This window comes from Aquarana catesbeiana, linkage group LG07 (assembly GCF_042186555.1).
Source record: "Aquarana catesbeiana isolate 2022-GZ linkage group LG07, ASM4218655v1, whole genome shotgun sequence".
In the NCBI taxonomy this organism is placed as follows: Eukaryota; Metazoa; Chordata; class Amphibia; order Anura; family Ranidae; genus Aquarana; species Aquarana catesbeiana.
In genome coordinates, this window is record NC_133330.1 from 108,371,854 (window position 1) to 108,390,483 (window position 18,630).

General features: G+C 44.4%; 1 protein-coding gene across 2 annotated transcripts in view; it reads right to left on the reverse strand.

Annotated features, from left to right (window-relative positions):
• Nucleotides 1-747: 747 nt before the first annotated feature.
• The window catches only part of POLR2F (RNA polymerase II, I and III subunit F), a 36,311-nt gene continuing 18,428 nt past the window's right edge, over nt 748-18,630 (reverse strand). The window contains exons 4-6 of one of the 2 annotated variants that reach the window (XM_073592608.1): nt 12,123-12,181; nt 7,825-7,896; nt 1,675-1,747 (exon numbers count right to left, since the gene is read on the reverse strand). In XM_073592608.1, the coding sequence (XP_073448709.1) occupies nt 7,835-7,896; nt 12,123-12,181 (121 nt within the window). In that variant the 3' untranslated portion in view covers nt 1,675-1,747; nt 7,825-7,834. Of the gene's footprint in view, nt 1,748-7,824; nt 7,897-12,122; nt 12,182-18,630 lie in introns of both variants that reach the window. The other variant, XM_073592607.1, reaches the window with a different exon arrangement.

Consider the following 18,630-nt stretch of genomic DNA (forward strand, 5'->3'; position numbering starts at 1 on the left):
TATTAGACCCCTGATCCCTCGTCTACACTTCAAGGCAGCCAACCAAACAAAGATCTATTTGAGCACTGCTTCCTGGACGGTTTCAGCCAAGGAAACACAGCACTGAAACTGGATGAAATCCTTGTTGCCTTCAGCTTCATTTGTCAGAGGAGATGGGGGAGTGGATGTTTCTCCATCTCCTCTATGAGCAGCCAGCCCAATCATTTTACAGTAGTCCTAGGCGCCCCTGGTGGATGGGAGAGCCTGGGAACAGCAGTAGACAGGCCCTTCCAAGCCCTGTATCAGGATCATGGCTGCAAGCTGCCCCTGGTATAAATTGCTTCCAGTCCAGTCAGTATTGTATTCAGTATATGCATATGCTGGACAGGAAGTGGTTAAAATGACCCTGTGACTATGGAATTGAATAATACCCTAAAGCCAGTTTGTAAAATAAGATGCTGTATACGTATATTTTTCCACCACCTGTGTATTGATACTTTGGTATTCGCTGCCACACGTTGTGGTTCTTCCCACTGGTTTGTATGCTGTGTAGTTACACAAGAGCCCGCCCCGCCCCCCCCCCCCCCACACACACACACACAACTGACTACTGGTCCCTCTCCAGAGCTGGAATGAGGAATAATCTTAGATCTACAAATCTGTTTCTACATGTTCTAATAAAGATATTCACGTTTAATCTGTGATACATCAGCCTAGACCTTCATCCACTTTGCATTGTATGCAGAGCTTAATTAAGACCACAATGAATTGTTTTTATCAATTTTAATAAACAATTTGGAAAAAGGATGTTGAAAGGTGTCTTTGGTTGTATCCAAACAAGTAATCTGAAATTGATTAAGTAGTGAGACGTATACATTTGCTCATTTTCAAGTGGAATTGTACTTGCCGACAGCAAAGTTTTAGCATATGGCTGGCATTTTAATCTGCAGATATGTTGACAATATGTGAATTCAGCACAGGAATCAGAGCTAACCTGTCTCCCAGGTGTGACAGGAGCGTAGGAGCAACAGACCACGAACTTGGATGAAACAAAGAGTGGGATTCATCTAGCTTTCTGATACTCCTGAGAAATTTGTCCCCACCTTGAGCATTTCCATAGAAACAGGTGCAGAGTTAGAGGTATACAATGAGTCTTCTGTTCTAGTAAGAACAGGTAGTGGATAGAGGCTGAGGAGGGGTACTAGTTACATTCTGGAATTAAACTGCCGATTTCTCCTAGGGAGCCAAAGGACTCTGATTTGCCATGTGTACTTACTGATAAGTACAGTAACCTTAATTTAAATGCAGAATAATAAAAATGTACAGCAAACAAAGGCAAGATTGGTATAAAAAATAAAAAAAAAAATAAAAAAAAAGAGAAGAAGTAGTAGTTCTAGAAGGATTCTTCATGCCAATAAGTTGTAGTTTACTCATAACAAAATCTACAATTGAAAATGCAAAACACTTTAAAATGCTGGTTAGTTACATCTGTCTCTACAAACAAAAATGTTTACAATGGGTACACGTTGTCAACATCTTCCTGTCACATTGGCATGTAAATATAAATACTGCAAAATATATATTTAAAAATCTTTCTGTACAACATCAGAAGGAACTGTAGACTAATAAAACATAAAAAACAGAGTGGAACATCCAAGAAAAGTAATTCCAATGGCTTTAGTCAGTAATGATGAGCTCATCCACCCCCCAGTCTTCGTAACTGCCATCAGGAAGATAGCGTCTGATGATTATAGGGATCTTCCTGGCTCTGTAGGAGAAAAATAAAAATTATATGTGTAGACACATTAACCTACCGACTTTCATTATCATTTGTTGGCTTTATATTCAAGACATATTCACAGGAGGAGATAAAATAAAATCAATCGCAATAAGCATATATTGATTGGTTTGCACAGAAAGTTATAGCTTCTACAAAATAGGGGAAGATTTAGGGACTTTATTTTTTATTGTTTTTATTAGTAATGGCAGGGATCAGCGATTTTTAGTATTACTACGGACAAATCTGACCAAGTGACACTTTTTGGTGACCAGTGCTATAAAAATGCACTGATTACAGTATAAATGGCACTGGCAGAGAAGGGATTAACACTAGGGGTGATCAAAGGGTTAAGTGTTCCATTAGAGAGGTGCTTTCCAACGGTCAGGGGGACGGACTGCCTGGGCGTAGAGATAGATCGCTGTTCCTGATCACTAGGAACAGCTGATCTCTCTCCTCCTCTGTCAAAACGGGGATTCACCTTGTAACATAGGCAGATCCCCATTCTGCCTCTTTACTGTGATCACGGATAGCCGGCAGACATAGAGTCCGGACTCACGGGCGAGCTCATGCTCGCCACATGCGCAGACCGACATACAGGTACATCGGTTTGCGCAGCCGAGCTGCCTTGCCGCAGTATACATGCGGAAGGCGGTCGGCAAGTGGTTAAAGTGAGCTAACATTGTACACTCTGGCCCCCACTACACTTATCTCCCTGTGGGGATTAGCAGTCACTGCCCACGTAGCAGCCGGGGATTTGAAAGTCCGATCCTCTTCCCCTCTTTTCCTCAATGCTTCAGATATGGAGCAGAGTGATTCTGACTGGTCACAAAGGGGAAGATCCGCTCTTCAAATCTCCAAACCATTAACCACCCACAGAGGTAAGGACGGGTGTGGGGGGAAGCATACAGTGTTAGCTCACCTTTTCATTTTCGTGGAAAGGTGAACTAATGGAGAGTACACTGCTGGCATGCACCCCTGGCGGGTCGTCAGCCCAGATCGCGGGTTCCCAACCTGCCATCCCAGAGCATCAGTGTTTTAAATAGGGTCGGCACTAGAGGAAGCCCTGCTGTGGAGTGAGCAGAGCCGCATAAGCCGATGCTTCCCGTCATTGGCTGAGTAATACCAATTGCACTCCACCTGGGACAGCAACAGCCTGCAATACCTGTAGCAAGGGAGATTCCTATATGGAAGATTATTAATAGTTTATATTCTAAAATCGCATTGTATATATGGGCACATCTCTTCTGCAGTTGTTACCGGGCTGCCTTCAAACTGATCCGCAGGTGCACCTGCTGGTTACCTGCACTGAGCCATAGACTTCTGTTATTACCTGTGTGTTTGGTGCGCTTTCTGAAAGTGCAAGTAAACAGCAGCGCATCAGTGACAAAGCAGCTTTAGGACCCTTCACACAATCAGGTCCACCTGTCCGTTTTCCAGGCAGACTTAAATCGGTTCCTCTATTTTAGGACTTGTGTCCTTTTACACCTGCCTACCTCCAATCCACTCTGCAGAACCCCCCCCCCCCCCCCCCCCCTACACACACACACACACACACACACACACACACACACACACACACACACACGTTCTGTCCCCTCGCGTCTGGGCAGATCGCAGCACCCATAGAGCGTCAGCGTTTGCTCTGCATATGCAGAGTGAACACTGACCTGTAATCCGACCACCTCTGCTCATTGTGGCCCACGACCGACTGCCAAGTCGCTAAAGTGACCCCCACTCCTCAAAAGGTTGGACACCCCTGGTATTCACATTGAGTTCATGTTTTTTTCCTTCAACTGGCAGGTTAGAGTATACAAAGATCAGCACGCAAACAATCAGATGCTGGTTTTCCAGCATGTTTGTTAGACCAACTTCTGTTGAACAGAGGAGTAAGCATATACTGTGTACACCCAACGTTACACTTTAAAGGCCAAGTGAAAAGGCAGGTAAAAATGTGCATTTATTATTAGGAACCTGTAAAGCATTTCTGCAATCAGCAGATTGCGGGTGCAGTGTCAGGCCCCTGCATGCCCATACCTCCGATACAGGTGGGGGGGGGGGGGTTGGATAAACACAGATGTAACATGTTCAGCAAGGTGAATTTACCCTTTAACTAAGCAAGTCATTCCACAGCTATTGACCACTTTCTGAGAATGCTAATTGCATAGCAGTTTCTGGAATCATTGCTTTGGAACTAGCATATGCTGCCAGGTCAGTGATTCAAAGTACTAAACCCACTGAACAGCATACATACAAGAGTGTTAAAAAAAATGTAAGAAATCGCCTTTTTCTACATATAGTGAAACACAAGATATTCCTTTAAAAACAGTGCCTACAGCTAAAAGAAAAAAATAAATAAGTGCACCCTTGGCCTTAGAACTTGTTGCTGCCTACCAGTCCCACACAATATCGCTGTAAAAAATTTTTTGCCACTCCGCCATGCAAAATTACTTCAGTAGCAAGAAATGTATCTGTACCCTGCATGAAAAGCCCATTTCAAATCCTGCGACAACAGTGGTTCCCAAACTCATTTCTCAAGTACCCTCAACAGGTCATGCATTTAAAATTTTCATCTTGCAATGGTGCTTTAAATTAACTACAGTTTTTATCTAAAAGAAATTCCCAAAACATTGCCAGCTGAGGGTACTTGAAGAATGAGATTGAGAAACAGCATCCTACAACATTCCAATGAGATTCAAATTAGGGTTGTCACTAGGTCTTAAACCTTGATTTTTTTTTGGACAGATAGCCTCACATTTTCATCAAGCACACTTTGATAAAATAGAGAATTCATAGTTGACTGCATGTAGTCTTAATCTAATCTGCAAATGTAGCCTTAATCTAATGTTGTTGGTAGACAGTAAAAAGACTTTTTACTGCAGATCAAATTGGTACAAACCTCCAATTGCAGATTTTTGCACTTTGAGGCTCGGTTCCACACTTGTGCGATGCAGGAACTTGGCGAATCCACTGCGGGTTCCCACATCGCACGGCAGTTCACACTGCCATAAGCGAACTGCTGGGAGTGTCAATACTATTTAATGACACCCCATTTCAGCTTGCATACTGCACTGCGAACTGTCAGCTCAGACATAAAATCGGATTGCATAGGTGTGAACACCCATACATTCTGATTCTGGTCCGAATGCGATATCAGCCATCCTTTCTGAATGGCTGAAATCGCATGGACATCACATGCGATCTCACAGAGCGCATTGTGAACCGGCACTGACACCAACTATTGCAAGAGTTACCTGCAGATTTCGCCATGTAAAGGGGAACTTTGTTTAAATATGAGCATGTTATATTTACCTTTATTGTGGCAAACGTGCAGGTTCGATCCAGAGCGTCACTGCCTGTGTCCATAGACAGACAGTGCGGCTAAGCGAGAGAGAGCGCGAGAGCTCTCCACTGCTGTCAGACACAGCACTGAATCAAGATTTGGCTCAGGTAAGGGAAACTGCACACAGAAGGGTTGTTTTTTTAATCTTAATTCATGTAATACGTTAAGGTTTTTTTTTTTTCCCCGTAATGCATCAAGTGAAAAAAAAAAAATGTTTGCGTAATGCATTAGGGGATACCACAACTCCAGTGCTTCTATATATCATAACATTTCCTTTAAATCCAGTAATTTATACCACAAATCTGGTGCGCCTACAGCTATTCTGTATCAAAACCAGAAATGATGATATCACCCGGCTCTGCCCAAATGCGCTACATCATAGGTCACGTGATGAAGGCATGTGATCTATGACGCAACGCGTTGAAAGGAGCTGGGAGACTTCCATTTCAGTAGGACACTGAAAGTGAAACATTATGAAAAATTGTGTACTTGGATTCCTGATGCTGTTTATTGGAATGCTGGCAATTTTGTACGCAATGTAAGTGGTTCTGTTATTCTGACTGGGCGTCATATGACGCCCAGCAGAATAACATATCGGCGGGATCGGCAGCTCTCCCTGTCAGAGAGTGGGGGGGTCTGTGCTAATAATCAGTACATTGATTATCAGCACAGCCCCATCAGATGTGTCCATCACAGCCGCTCATCAGTGAAGGAGAAAACAAAATTTTATAACCGAAATGAAGAAAAACTTTTTTTTTTTCTCCAAAAATGTCAGTCTTTGTTTAGTAAAAAATAAAAACCCCAGTGGTGATCAAATACCATCATAAGACAGCTCTAGTTGTGGGAAGAAAATTATAAAAGTTTTGTTTGAGTACAGTGTAGCATGACCACACAATTGGCATTCAAAGTGCGACAGCACTGAAAGCTGAAAATTGTCCCGGGCAGGAAGGGGCGAAAGTGCCTGGTATTGAAGTGGTTAAAGTAGAACTATAGGAAAAAGCTTTTTTTTCTTTCTGGAAAGAGTAAGGAAGGGTCATAAACCCTGAAAGTTTATTTTTTGCCATCCATGTGCTGTTGGGTCGATTTCCTTTACTTCTTGACCCATAGCCAAAACAGGAAGTAAGAGGAAACCCCTGCAAAAAGGGAATCTCTTGGGGACCACCAGGTCACCAGAACTAGTGTCTCTATTGGAAGATTTCCCCTCCATTACTTTTCTTTTACTTTGAGAGGGTGAATCTTCCCAACAGGGATACAGACAGCAATTAAAACTGATCAGTTTCAATCCATCTCCATACGGTTCCAAAACGAAAAACGTTTGCCTTTAGTTGTACTTTAAGTTATTAGTGGCAGCTCGTTGCATTTGTAGATTAGGAGTTGAAGCTTAATGGCAGCGCAGGAGTATACATTATAGCATTCATGCTTTAACCATTTAGCTGCCAGGTCCGTACGACATTATGGACCTGAGAGTTTTACACACAAAAGGAGCTTTGACCATACGCACGAAGGGAATAGCATAACAGCAAGGTTTTAAAAAAAGCCTGCACTTAGACTTTCAAAGGGTTCTTTGAGCTAAGCAAAGCTTTGGCATTGTCAATATCGCTAATGGCTTCTCGGGAGGCATCAGAAAATAGCTTTACCAGCCACAGACAAACTCAAGAATCTCATCATTAGGAGCAACGGCTTAACAATGTTCCTACAGATTCTCCACCCTAAAATCTATGTTCCAGGCATCACAAGTTATCGCAATAGCAGTTTTCAAAGAAAACAAACCAAGCTACCAAACTTTGTTTGAAATGCTTCAGGAAAACTGAAAGGAGAAAAAAATACTTAGACTTCTGTTGCTAAACATCAGTTGGCTGTCTGTTATGTTGTTCCAGGGGGATGTGTGAGCAACGAGCCCAAACAAGCATGCAGATCAGGAGCTTTGACTATTCTCTGGCTTTACTGCTTGCATGCTTATGCCAGGTTAGTGACTCGAAATCTACTAAAACAAGCGGCAGTCATTTAACTACCAATTTCAGGTTGGAGTCAGCAATTTAAATACAGATTTCCCTGGGAACCCATTGAAGCAAACAGAAGACACACAAAGGGCGATTTATCAAAACTGGAGCAGCTGTCCATGGCAACCAATCAACTTTAATTTTTCATTGACAAGCTGAAGCTGATCAACTGTCATGCACAGCTTCTCCAGATGTCCAGTTTTGATAACTTCCACCTAATGTGAACCTGCAAAATGCCTTTCACAGTTCTACCAAACCAGAGTACATAGGAAGCAACCTTAACTACAACGGAGCATCTGGGGAGTTTTTAGGCTGTCCTCTGTGTGTTTTTCCTTAAAAAAAAAAAAAAAAAAAAAAAAAAAAAAAGGGGGGGGGGGGGGGGGGGGGAGAATTGTTGTCCCAATCACTGTCCTGAAAGATGACACCAGCATGGAAAGAAGCTATAACTGAAAACCTCTAAGAATCAAATAGTGACTTGTGTCAAAAATTACTTGGATAAACTGAAGATTTCTGAAAGTACAGTAAAAAATGACAAAACTCATTTCAGCCCTTTATAAATTTAGATTATTATACAGGATTTATATAGCGCCAACAGTTTACGCAGCACTTTGCTGCAGACGAGATATAATTGATGAATTGTATTCAAAGCTTTTACATTCTTCTAAAATTATATTAGCTGGCCTAAAGAAAATACACAAGGAAAAAGGTATATCTGAAAGACTTACTTTAGTTCCTTCATAGCAATAAGCAATGGGTCAGTTTCTCCTTCAAGCTCCACCATAACAGGTGCACACATTCTACAAAAAAAAAAAGTTGACAAGTTTACTTAAGCAAAAGCAAGTATACTCTATTATCATGCAATAGGAAAACATGATTAGCAGAATAAAGATTTCAGCTGCAACATATAAATATTGCAGAAGGGTGCAGGTAGGTATACATCTGAGGTGGTGGGGGGGATGGGTTGCTTTAAAATCGTGCACTTTTCATGGCAGGCAGATTCTAGCATAACCCTTCTGGGACAGCGACACTATAGTAATTAAGCCACATCAGCATGACAGCCAAGAAATTTGCATTTCCAGGAAAGGCAACCTACGGTACATAATTTTTAGTACCTTGAAAAAGGTCCCATTTATTTTACCAAGACCTGGAACTGCACATAGGTTTGTGGGCACCTAGATATGATGCTTATTCATACATCTTTGTAGAACATTAACCTATATAAGTTTTTTTAGGACAGCCAAGAGCATCACTGAACAACGCTGGAACTGGAGATGTGGCCATGTTCCCACCTGCTTCAAAACTAACAAAGGAGATTTCTAGCAAAAACAATGCAAATACAGAAAGATGCTTGATTATATAGAAACCTGGCCTCAATCTATGATTATGCACTCATGCGGTGGCAGAATTCGCAGTAAATTCTGCGAGTCTCCCGCACCGCATCAAAATTGTACTCTGTTCATTCGAATCGCTGTGAGTGTGTATCATGGACGTTGTGTCCGACTAAAGGTGAAACACCCCATAGGAATAGCACCACATCCCATAAGAAAATATATCAAAATAGGGAAGGAACAAGAGATTTTATTCGGTGCAGTATAACCAAATAACGAGGAGAGAAGATGGGGGTGCGTATGTTAACACCACAAAATCGGTTTGCAAAATGCAGTGCGATTTACATAACTGGATCACATGGGTATGAACACCCATACTATCCAAATCTGGTGGGGCAAATAAAAAAAAAAAAAAAAAAAAAAAAAAAAAAAAAAGGAAAAGGGGTCCTGCACGATTTTGGTGCAGATTCCTGTCCAAACCACATGCCGTTACCTTACAAATTTACAGTGCCTTGCAAAAGTATTCACCTCCTTGGCTTTTTACCCTTTTTTTGGCTTATTTTGTTACATTACAGCCTTTAGTTCAATTTTTTTTAATCTGAATTATATGTCATGGATCAGAACACAATAGTCTAAGTTGGTGAAGTAAAAATATATATATATACACACATACATACATACATACATACACACACACACACACACACACACACATATACATATATATACATATATATATATATATATATATATATATATATATATATATATATATATATATATATATATATACATACACACATATACACATAGTATTCACCCACTTTGGTATGAAGCCCATAACAGCCCTGCTGCAACCAATTAGCTTCAGAAGTCACATAATTAGTGAAATGATGTCCACCTGTGTGCAATCCAAGTGTCACATGATCTGTCGTTACATACACACACACACCACTTTTTGAAAGGCCCCAGAGCAGGCATGTCCAAAGTCCAGCCTGCGTTCCGGTTTCGGATGGCCCGCCTGGCGATTGACATGTATATCTTTTTTGGCCCCCAACGAATCCCCAAGCGCCGGGGGCCACAAAAGATAAATGCTGTCTGCCTTGGAGGGGACGGGATGAGCGCCGGACATACAGGAGTATTTCCTGTTTACACGGCGTCCTGAGTACCGTAAAAGGAAGTCCCGTCTCCTGCGCTGCTATTGGACAACTGTTCTGTCCATCACAGGAGGCGGGACTTTCAATTAAAGAGGCAGCCGAGAAAACAGGAGTTTCTCCTGTATGTCTGTTGGCCCTCATCCCGCCCCCTCCCTGTCTCCTCCAAGGCTGCAGATGGACATGAATCAGGCTGCACTGACGGCAATGGAGTGGGTGCTGCATTCATGGCACTTGTGAGGCTGCAGATGGGCACTGATCCTTATTTTGCTTCACAGTTCTGTATTTGAAAATTTCTTCCTGAAACTTCCTCTTTAAACGTTAAGGTGCATGTTACAAGCCGATAAATACGGTATATCCAAATAACACGCCCAAGCTCATCTCTTCACCACACACAGCCACAAAGGCAAGAGAATTCTTGTTGGGTAGTGTATTAGTGCACAGACGGACACACTTACACCAAATTTTAATGGTTTAAAGAATGTCAGGCAAAATGGTCGGCCCTCGAGCATGTTCACGTCATCAAATCTGGCCCTCTTTGAAAAAAGATTGGACAGCCCTGCCCCAGAGGCTGCAACATCTAAGCAAGAGGCACCACTAACCAAACACTGCCATGAAGACCAAGGAACTCTCCAAACAAGTAAGGGACAATGTTGTTGAGAAGTACAAGTCAGGGTTAGGTTACAACAAAACATCCAAATCTTTGACGACCCCTAGGAGCACTATCAAATCTATCATAACCAAATGGAAAGAACATGACACAACAGCACCGGGCAAGGAGGGCATTAATCAGAGAGGCAGCACAGAGACCTAAGGTAACCCTGGAGGAGCTGCACACAGCAGAGACTGGAGTATCTGTACATAGGACGACAATAAGCCGTACCCACCATAGAGTTGGGGTTTATGGCAGAGTGGCCAGAAGAAAGCCATTACTTTCAGCAAAAAACAAAAATGGCACGTTTTGAGTTTACAAAAAGGCACGTGGGAGACTTTCAAAATGTATGGAGGAAGATGCTCTGGTCTGAGGAGACTAAAATAGAACTTTTTGGCCAAAGAAAATGCTATGTCTGGCGCAAACCCAACACATCACATCACCCAAAGAACACCATCCCCACAGTGAAACATGGTGGTGGCAGCATCATGCTGTGGGGATGTTTTTCAGCAGTCGGGACTGGGAAACTGGTCAGAGTTGAGGAAAAGTTGGATGGTGCTAAATACAGGGATATTCTTGAGCAAAACCTGAACGACTCTGTGTGAGATTTGAGGTGAGGACGGAGGTTCACCTTCCAGCAGGACAATGACCCCAAACACACTGCTAAAGCAACACTTGAGTGGTTTAAGGGGAAGACATGTAAATGTGTTGGAATGGCCTAGTCAAAGCCCATCCTCAATCCAATAGAAAATCTGTGGTCAGACTTAAAGATTGCTGTTCACAAGCGCAAACCATCCAACTTGAAGGCGCTGGAGCAGTTTTGCAAGGAGGAATGGGCAAAAATCCCAGTGGTAAGATGTGGCAAGCTTATAGAGACTTATCCAAAGAGACTTGGAGCGGTGATAGCTGCAAAAGGTGGCTCTAACAAAGTATTGACTTTAGGGGGGTGAATAGTTATGCACATTGACTTTCTGTTATTTTGTCCTATTTGTTGTTTGCTTCACAATAAAAATAAACCCCACACACATCTTCAAAGTTGTGGGCATGTTCTGTAAGTTAAATGATGCAAATCCTCAATCAACAACGTTAATTCCCAGTTGTGAGGCAACAAAACAGGAAAAATGGCAAGGGGGGACGTGAATACTTTTGCAAGGCACTGTATTACTAAATTGTTTTATTCTTTATTTAATTGGAATGTTTAAATACTGTGTTTTGTTTTTGCCCAAATTACAATTTAAGAGTATTTCTATATATGTTTTCCTATAACTATGTGCAACTTTACCCACTTGCCAACCAGTCGCTGTCATACTGCGGCAGGTTCCCGCGAACCATCGTAGCTGTACATCGGCCCATTAAGCTGGAATAGCAGGCGCGCGCTGCACTGCGGGGGTGCCGATGTGCATGGCTACTGGCCACGCGAGCCAGAACGGGGTGTGTGTGTGTGTGTGTGTGTGTGTGTGTGTGTGTTTAAACACACAAATCCCTGTTCTGAGAGGAGACAGATTGAGTGTTCCTACTAGCTAGAAACAATGATCTCTCATCTCCTCTAGTCAGTCCCATCCCCCTACAGTTAGAACACACACAAGGGAACACAGTTAACCCCTTCCCTGGCAGTGACATTTACACAGTAATAAGCGCATTTTTATGGCACTGATCGCTGTATAATTGTCAATGGTCCCAAAAATGTGTCCAATATAAATGGCGCAGTCCCGAAAAAAAGAGAGAGAATAATATAGATAGATAGAGCGCGAGAGAGATAGATATATACAATTAGTGTGTGTACACTACAAAATATTTAGTAATATTTCCATCAATTGCAGGCTCAGACAAATGGGAGATGGTGTAACCTCCCCAGTGGGACACAGCAATGAAAATGACCAGTTACTTACCGGTAACTGTGTTTCTGGGAAGTCTTCCAGGACGGCACCCTGAGAGATGACTGGTCCACCTGACAGGAAACACAATCAAAGAGGTTAAAGCCCCCGCCTCTCCCCATGCTCCTCAGTTGTGACAAAGTATTGACCCACACCAGTGCACGAGAGTGAAGAAAAAAGACTAACACCACCACACTCTATATATTAGACATACCTAAACAGAACGGGTGGGAAGTAGGCCTGCCGTCCTGGAAGACTTCCCAGAAACACAGTTACCGGTAAGTAAGTGGTCGTTTTCTCAAGTCGTCTTCCAGGACAGCACCCTGAGAGAGGAGCAAGTAGCTCAGGCCTACCTTAGGGTGGGACAACTGCTTGCAGGACTTTCCTGCCAAAAATCAGATCTTGAGGAAACAGTAACTTCACCCTGTAATGCTTCAGGAAGGTGTTCTGGCTTGTCCAAGTAGCGGCTTTACATATCTGCTCCACCGAAGCTCCGGCCCTTTCCGCCCAAGAGGTTGCCAGAGATCACGTGGAATGTGCGTTGAGGTTCCTAGGGGCTGCCTTACCGGAATGTTCATAGGCCAAAGAAATAGTGTGCTTAATCCATCTAGCTATGGATGCTTTACTTGCTTGTTGGCCCTTCTTTTGGCCGGAAAAGTTAACTAAAAGATGGCTGGACTTTCTAAACTCCTTAACTTTATCTAAGTAGGATAATAAACAACGTCTGACGTCCAGACAGTGAAAAGAAACTTCCCTTTCATTCTTGGGATTGTTGCAAAAGGAAGGCAGCACTACATCCTGAGTTCTGTGGAACTTAGATGCTACCTTAGGGAGGTACAGGGGGTCCTGCCTAAGTATCACCCTGTCCTCTAATAAACGAAAAAATGGCTCCTTAATCGAGAAGGCCTGAATCTCACCTACTCTCCTAGCAGATGTGATTGCTAGTAGAAAAAAGTCAACAGAAAGGTGAGGAACCTAAGGGGAATTTGGTCTATAGCTTCAAAGGGAGCCTTAGTTAGACTTTCCAACACCAAGGTAAGATCCCAAGGTGGAAAGCTAGACATCTTGACGGGGGACAACCTCTCTCTGACCAAAAGGAATCTCTTGATTAGGGTGTCCAATGCCAAGCGTCTTTCCAAAAAACAGGATAGGGCTGCGACTTGTACTTTAAGCGTCTTGGTTGCTAAACCCTGATCTGCTCCATCCTGGAGAAATTCCAGAATGGCAGGTATCTCCTGTTGAGAAGTTCCTCTCGCTTGACACCAGCGAGAGAAAACTCCCCAAGTCTTAGCGTAAATACGCCTTGTGACCTGCTTCCTGCTAAGAAGAAGAGTATTCACTACTGTCCGACAGGCCCTTTTCCTGCAGGTTCCGCCTTTTAAGAGCCAGGCCGTCAGCTTGAAGAAGCTGGGGTCTGGGTGGCAGACTGGACCCTGAAGGAGAAGGTCGCGCTGAACAGGAAGGTGAAGAGGCGGGGCTATGGACCAACGCTGTAAGGTTGGAAACCAAGCTCTCTTGGGCCACCACGGGGCTATCAGAATTAGATTGCCCTTCGAGAGAAATACCTTTTGCAGAACTCTCGGGATAAGCCCCGGGGGGAAAAAGCATAAGCCAACCGGAACTTCCAAACCTGGGCCAATGCATCTATCCCCTTCGCGCCCATTTCTCAAGCAAGGGAAAATAATCTCTTTACCCTTCTGTTCTCCCTGCGGGCGAAGAGATCTACCTCTGGAACGCCAAATTGCTGGCAAACCAAGGAGAAAACCTCTGGATTCAACATCCATTTTCCGTGTAGAATCAGCTGGCGACTGAGATAATCGGCCTCTATATTCAGAGTTCCCTTTATGTGAACTGCGGAAATAGAGAGAACCCTGTGCTCTGCCCAACCCAGGATCTCTAGAGACAGAGCCAGGAGGGCTGTGGATCTGGTGCCCCCTTGATGATTCAGAAAAGCCACAGCTGTGGCATGATCTGAAAGGATCTGAACTTCTTGGTTCTTGATTCTCCCCTCAAACGCTTTTAAAGCCTTTCCGACGGCCAAAAGCTCTAGAAAGTTTGAAAGGATCCTCTCTGACTCGAGTCCCAGGACCCTTGAGCTTTTAGATCCCCTAGGAGTGCCCCCCACCCCCAGGAACTTGCATCTGTCGTTATTCTGAGAGGCTGAAGCTGACCCCAAAAGGAGACCCCCCTGAAGCCTCTGAGGAAGATTCTTTCACTTCGACCAGAATGACGACCTTTAGGTCTAGAGAGCTCCCTTTTTTGTAGAGTAAAAATAAAAATGCCGCGCTGGAAAAAATACATAAATCAAAAAAGCAGCAGTAAACAGTGCGACAACACAAAAACGTTCAAAATAAATTATAAACTGCGCTAAAAAATTTAAATAAATTAAAAGTCCAAATTGTTTCTCAAGCAAAGGCACTCCGGATCACCAAAACGCCTCAATGCACACAAAGCTAATAGCATTCCAACTGAAGAGCTTAAACACTGTAGTAGTAAGTTGCCCTTACCAAACAGCAAGCAGTGTAGGCGGATGGCTTAAACCCAGCCAGGGCCTTTAAGTGTAGAAAATACTTCCGCTCTGTCCAGGCTCAAGTCACCGTTCCCTCAGTTCATATACACCGGAAAGGGAGAAAAACTGGCCATAGTGTAGTATATCTGTATATCATATGTAGACCTTTAGTTATACCAACACCCTGATGTGCACGTAAAACAAAAGGTGATATCCCCACCACCGTAGCTGTAGAGTGTGCTTACCAACTTGCAAGCTTTAAACCGCATTTGGCTCAAAATCCCAATAGAAATCAGTTGGATGGTGATAGGAATCAATTGGATGGTGATAGGAAATAAAATTATTCGCCCACTGCAGCCAGGAGATCCGTTTCCTCAGAATGACCCAAAAAAGGAGATAAACCCTCCCGCTCCTCGTAACACCGCAATCCCGAATACCTCACATAGACAACACCTTTCTTGTCCCAGGAGGATAAGAAGAAATGGTGGAGTGTCCTGGAATGTAGTTTGCCCAAGGGACTGCAGGTATAGATGCAGTCATTAGGCCCAAAACTCTCGTAATACTCCTGTATGAGGCTGTCCTTGTTTCTAGCAGAGAAGTGGCAGCTGAAATTAGGGCCTCTACCTTGCTCTGAGGAAGAATTAACCTTTGTTCCGCTGAATCCACCAGGAATCCCAGGTACATCTTCACTTGGGCCGGAAGCAGCGAGGATTTTTCCCTGCTGATGATCCATCCCAAAGATTCTAAGGTCTCAATCACCTTGGCTAGGTTCAGAAGCAGCTGGTCCCGATTCTGATTGTAAATCAGAATGTCGTCTAAATAGGGGATCAACGTTATTTCCTGAAGATGTAGAAAGGCCACTACCTCTGCCAGGACCTTCATGAAGACCCTTGGACTGGATGCCAGTCCAAAGGGGAGGGCCGCAAACTGCCAATGCTGAATTCCCTGTGGGGAGGCAATTGCGAACCTCAAAGAAATCTGATGACCCTGAAAAATAGGGACGTGGAGGTAAGCGTCTTTTAAATCTAAGGTTACCATGAACACATCCTTGAGGAGGTGTCTTCTGAGGGAGTACACACTCTCCATGCGGAACTTCTTGTACCGCAAGAAAACATTGAGGTTCCATAGATTTATTATAAGACGATATTTTCCAGAGGGCTTGGGCACCACAAAAAAGTGGGTGTAAAACTACCCCGACCCTGTTGGTCTACTGGGACCGGTACTATGACCCCCTGACTGGCCAGCTCTTCTATGTTCCGTAGGATGCCTCCGGCCTTGCAGGGATCCTTGGGAAGGTGGGTCAAAAGAAACTTCTGGGGAGGAGGGGAGAGAAATTCTAACTTGTAACCCTATCTTACTATCTGGAGAATGTGGGGGCTCTGCGTGACTGAGGGATAAAATGGGAAAGCCTTCCCCCTACTGGCAAGTCATTTGGCGGACTTGTCACCCGCCTTCTGGCTGGAAAAGAGAATACCTGATTTCTGCTTGTCCTTTCCAGCTTCCCAACGCCTATTAGGGGAGACCTTTTTATCTGAGAAGCGGTTCTTTGCTTGGGGGCCACGAAAAAAACCTCTTCCTGTCTCTTCTTGGTTTAACAGGGAACTTTTTCCCTTTTTCTGTAGATCTAGCCAAAGCTTGATCTAACCCAGTACCAAAAAGGAGTGAACCCTCAAAGGGGAGGCCACAAAGCCAGGTCTTTGATGAACTATCCCCATCCCAGGTTTTAACCCAGAGGGCTCGCCTGGCTGAGTTCAATAAGGCACCAGATTTAGCGGTGGCACACACTGTCTCAACCGCAGCATCCGCTAGGTATGCGGCTGCACTACCTATGACTTCCAATGAATCTAAGACCTCCTTAGACTTCGTGGTTCGGGACACATGGTCCATGAGTTTACATACCCACATGTCCGCATTTCTTGCAATGCAAGCTGAGGCCAATGCGGGGCTCATAGCTGCAGCGTTAGCTTCCCAGGCCCTGCGTAAATTGGTTTCTGTCTTCCGATCCATCTGATCCTTTATGTTGCCCATGTCCTCAAAAAAGGAGAGATCGGACTGTTTAGACACTTGAGCTAAGGAGGCATATCTAATCTAGGGGTCTTAAAAAACTTCTCATTTTCTTCCGAAAAGGGGCATCTACGCTTCCACGTTTTGTATTTCAGGAGCCTCTTCTCTGGTTCCTTCTGTTCCCTCAAGATAACATCTTTGAGGGCTGAATGTACCGGAAGAACCTGAGCTTGTGGCTTAATTAAGCCTCTGTACATCCTGTCCTGGGCAGAGACCTGCTCAGTGGGCTCCTGATTCTCAAAGGAGTACTGTGGTATATCCCTGACACGTTTAGATCCTCTAGAGGAAGCAGAGCCCTCCTGGGAGGAGGCGTCCTTACTGGTATGGGCCTCTGACTCCCTCGCCTTAAAGGAGGATTGAAACGCCTTTAGGGTGGAGAGCATATCAGTTTGAACCGTGAGGAAATCCTTCATGATCTGGGATGTCTCTTTCCCGGTTAGCTTCTGTATACATTTAAAACAGAAAGGTTTAGGGTGACCTGGGGGTAACCTATCGTTACAATTCCCGCATCTTTTAGAACAGGCAGTCTTAACGGGACGGCTGGCAACCGCGCGGGTAATGGCATCGTCCCCTGAAACAAAATACACAGGCATAAATATAGCACTGTAATACTCAGAGGAGAAGAATTGGGGTACCCTCCCCCATCTAAACCTCTGGCGGCAGGTCAGACTCACCCCCCCGTGGTCTCCACTATAGCCGTGGACCCTGTAGGTCGCTCCTCATGTTCCATGCTGCACAAATAGCCTGGTCTGTAGGAGAAATGGGCGCCTGCTCCAGCTGGATTTATATCTCCTTGTTATGATGAGCAGCTGTGCCTTTTCCCCATTTCACCATGCTGATGCCACCGCCATCTTGCCGTAGACCAGAAGTGACACGGGCCACGCTGAGCTCACTTCCTGTGTAGTGGAGGAAGTGATGTAACACCACACCACTCCTCCCCTATCCTCAACAAAATGGCGCCGAGCGCCCACAGGACACTGAGAAGTGCAGGCACCTTCCCCCTCCGCTGACACTCTGCACAGCTAGGGGGATAAGAACCGCGCAAGCTCGGGGAGGGTGCCGACGCCGTGGAGCATGAAGCCAGCCACCTTCCTCATCGCCCTGCCGACCAAGGCAGCTGTCTGCCCACCCTGACCAGCACCTTTGCATTAGGGGAAAAGGTAAGAAACTCACCGCCCAAGAAGGGAGGAGTACCAGGCTCCTTTTCTGCACGGCCACCGTGCAGGTAAGGAGAGGAGGCAGGAAGACAGGCCCCTGAAGTTCTGGGTACACCACTGTACCCAGGGGCCTTCAGCTCTCGGGGGGGGGGGGGTTTCTTCAGCTTGCGTTGCCCCCCTGAGGAAAATATAGGGGGAACCCCCACCCAGGAAGGATAAAAAATATCCGGCCGGACCCAGAGGCCACCCAGGCATTTGGTCCAGCTCCCAGGGGGGAGACCACCAGCCCCAGGCTCGGGTCTATAGATAAAATAAAAAACGGTTTCGCTGTGGGGAAACTCAATCAAAAACTGAGGAGCACGGGGGGAGGCAGGGGCTTTAACCTCTTTGATTGATTGCGTTTCCTGTCAGGTGGATCAGTCATCTCGCAGGGTGCCGTCCTGGAACACGACTTGAGAAAACCTAGGTTTGCATTTTTTTAACCACTTAAGGACTAGCCTCGTTTTGAGATTTTGGTGTTTACAAGTTTAAAACTGTTTTTTTTTGCTAGAAAATTACTTGGAACCCCCAAACATTATGTATTTTTTTTTTCTAACACCCTAGAGAATAAAATGGTGGTCACTGCAATACTTTTTTTCACACCGTATTTGTGCAGCAGTCTTACAAGCGCACTTTTTTTGGAAAAAAATTCACTTTTTTGAATAAAAATAAGACGTTTAAAAAATTCTACAGGTTGCTTGTTTTGAGTTAGAGGAGGTCTAGGGCTAGAATTATTGCTCTCACTCTAACGATC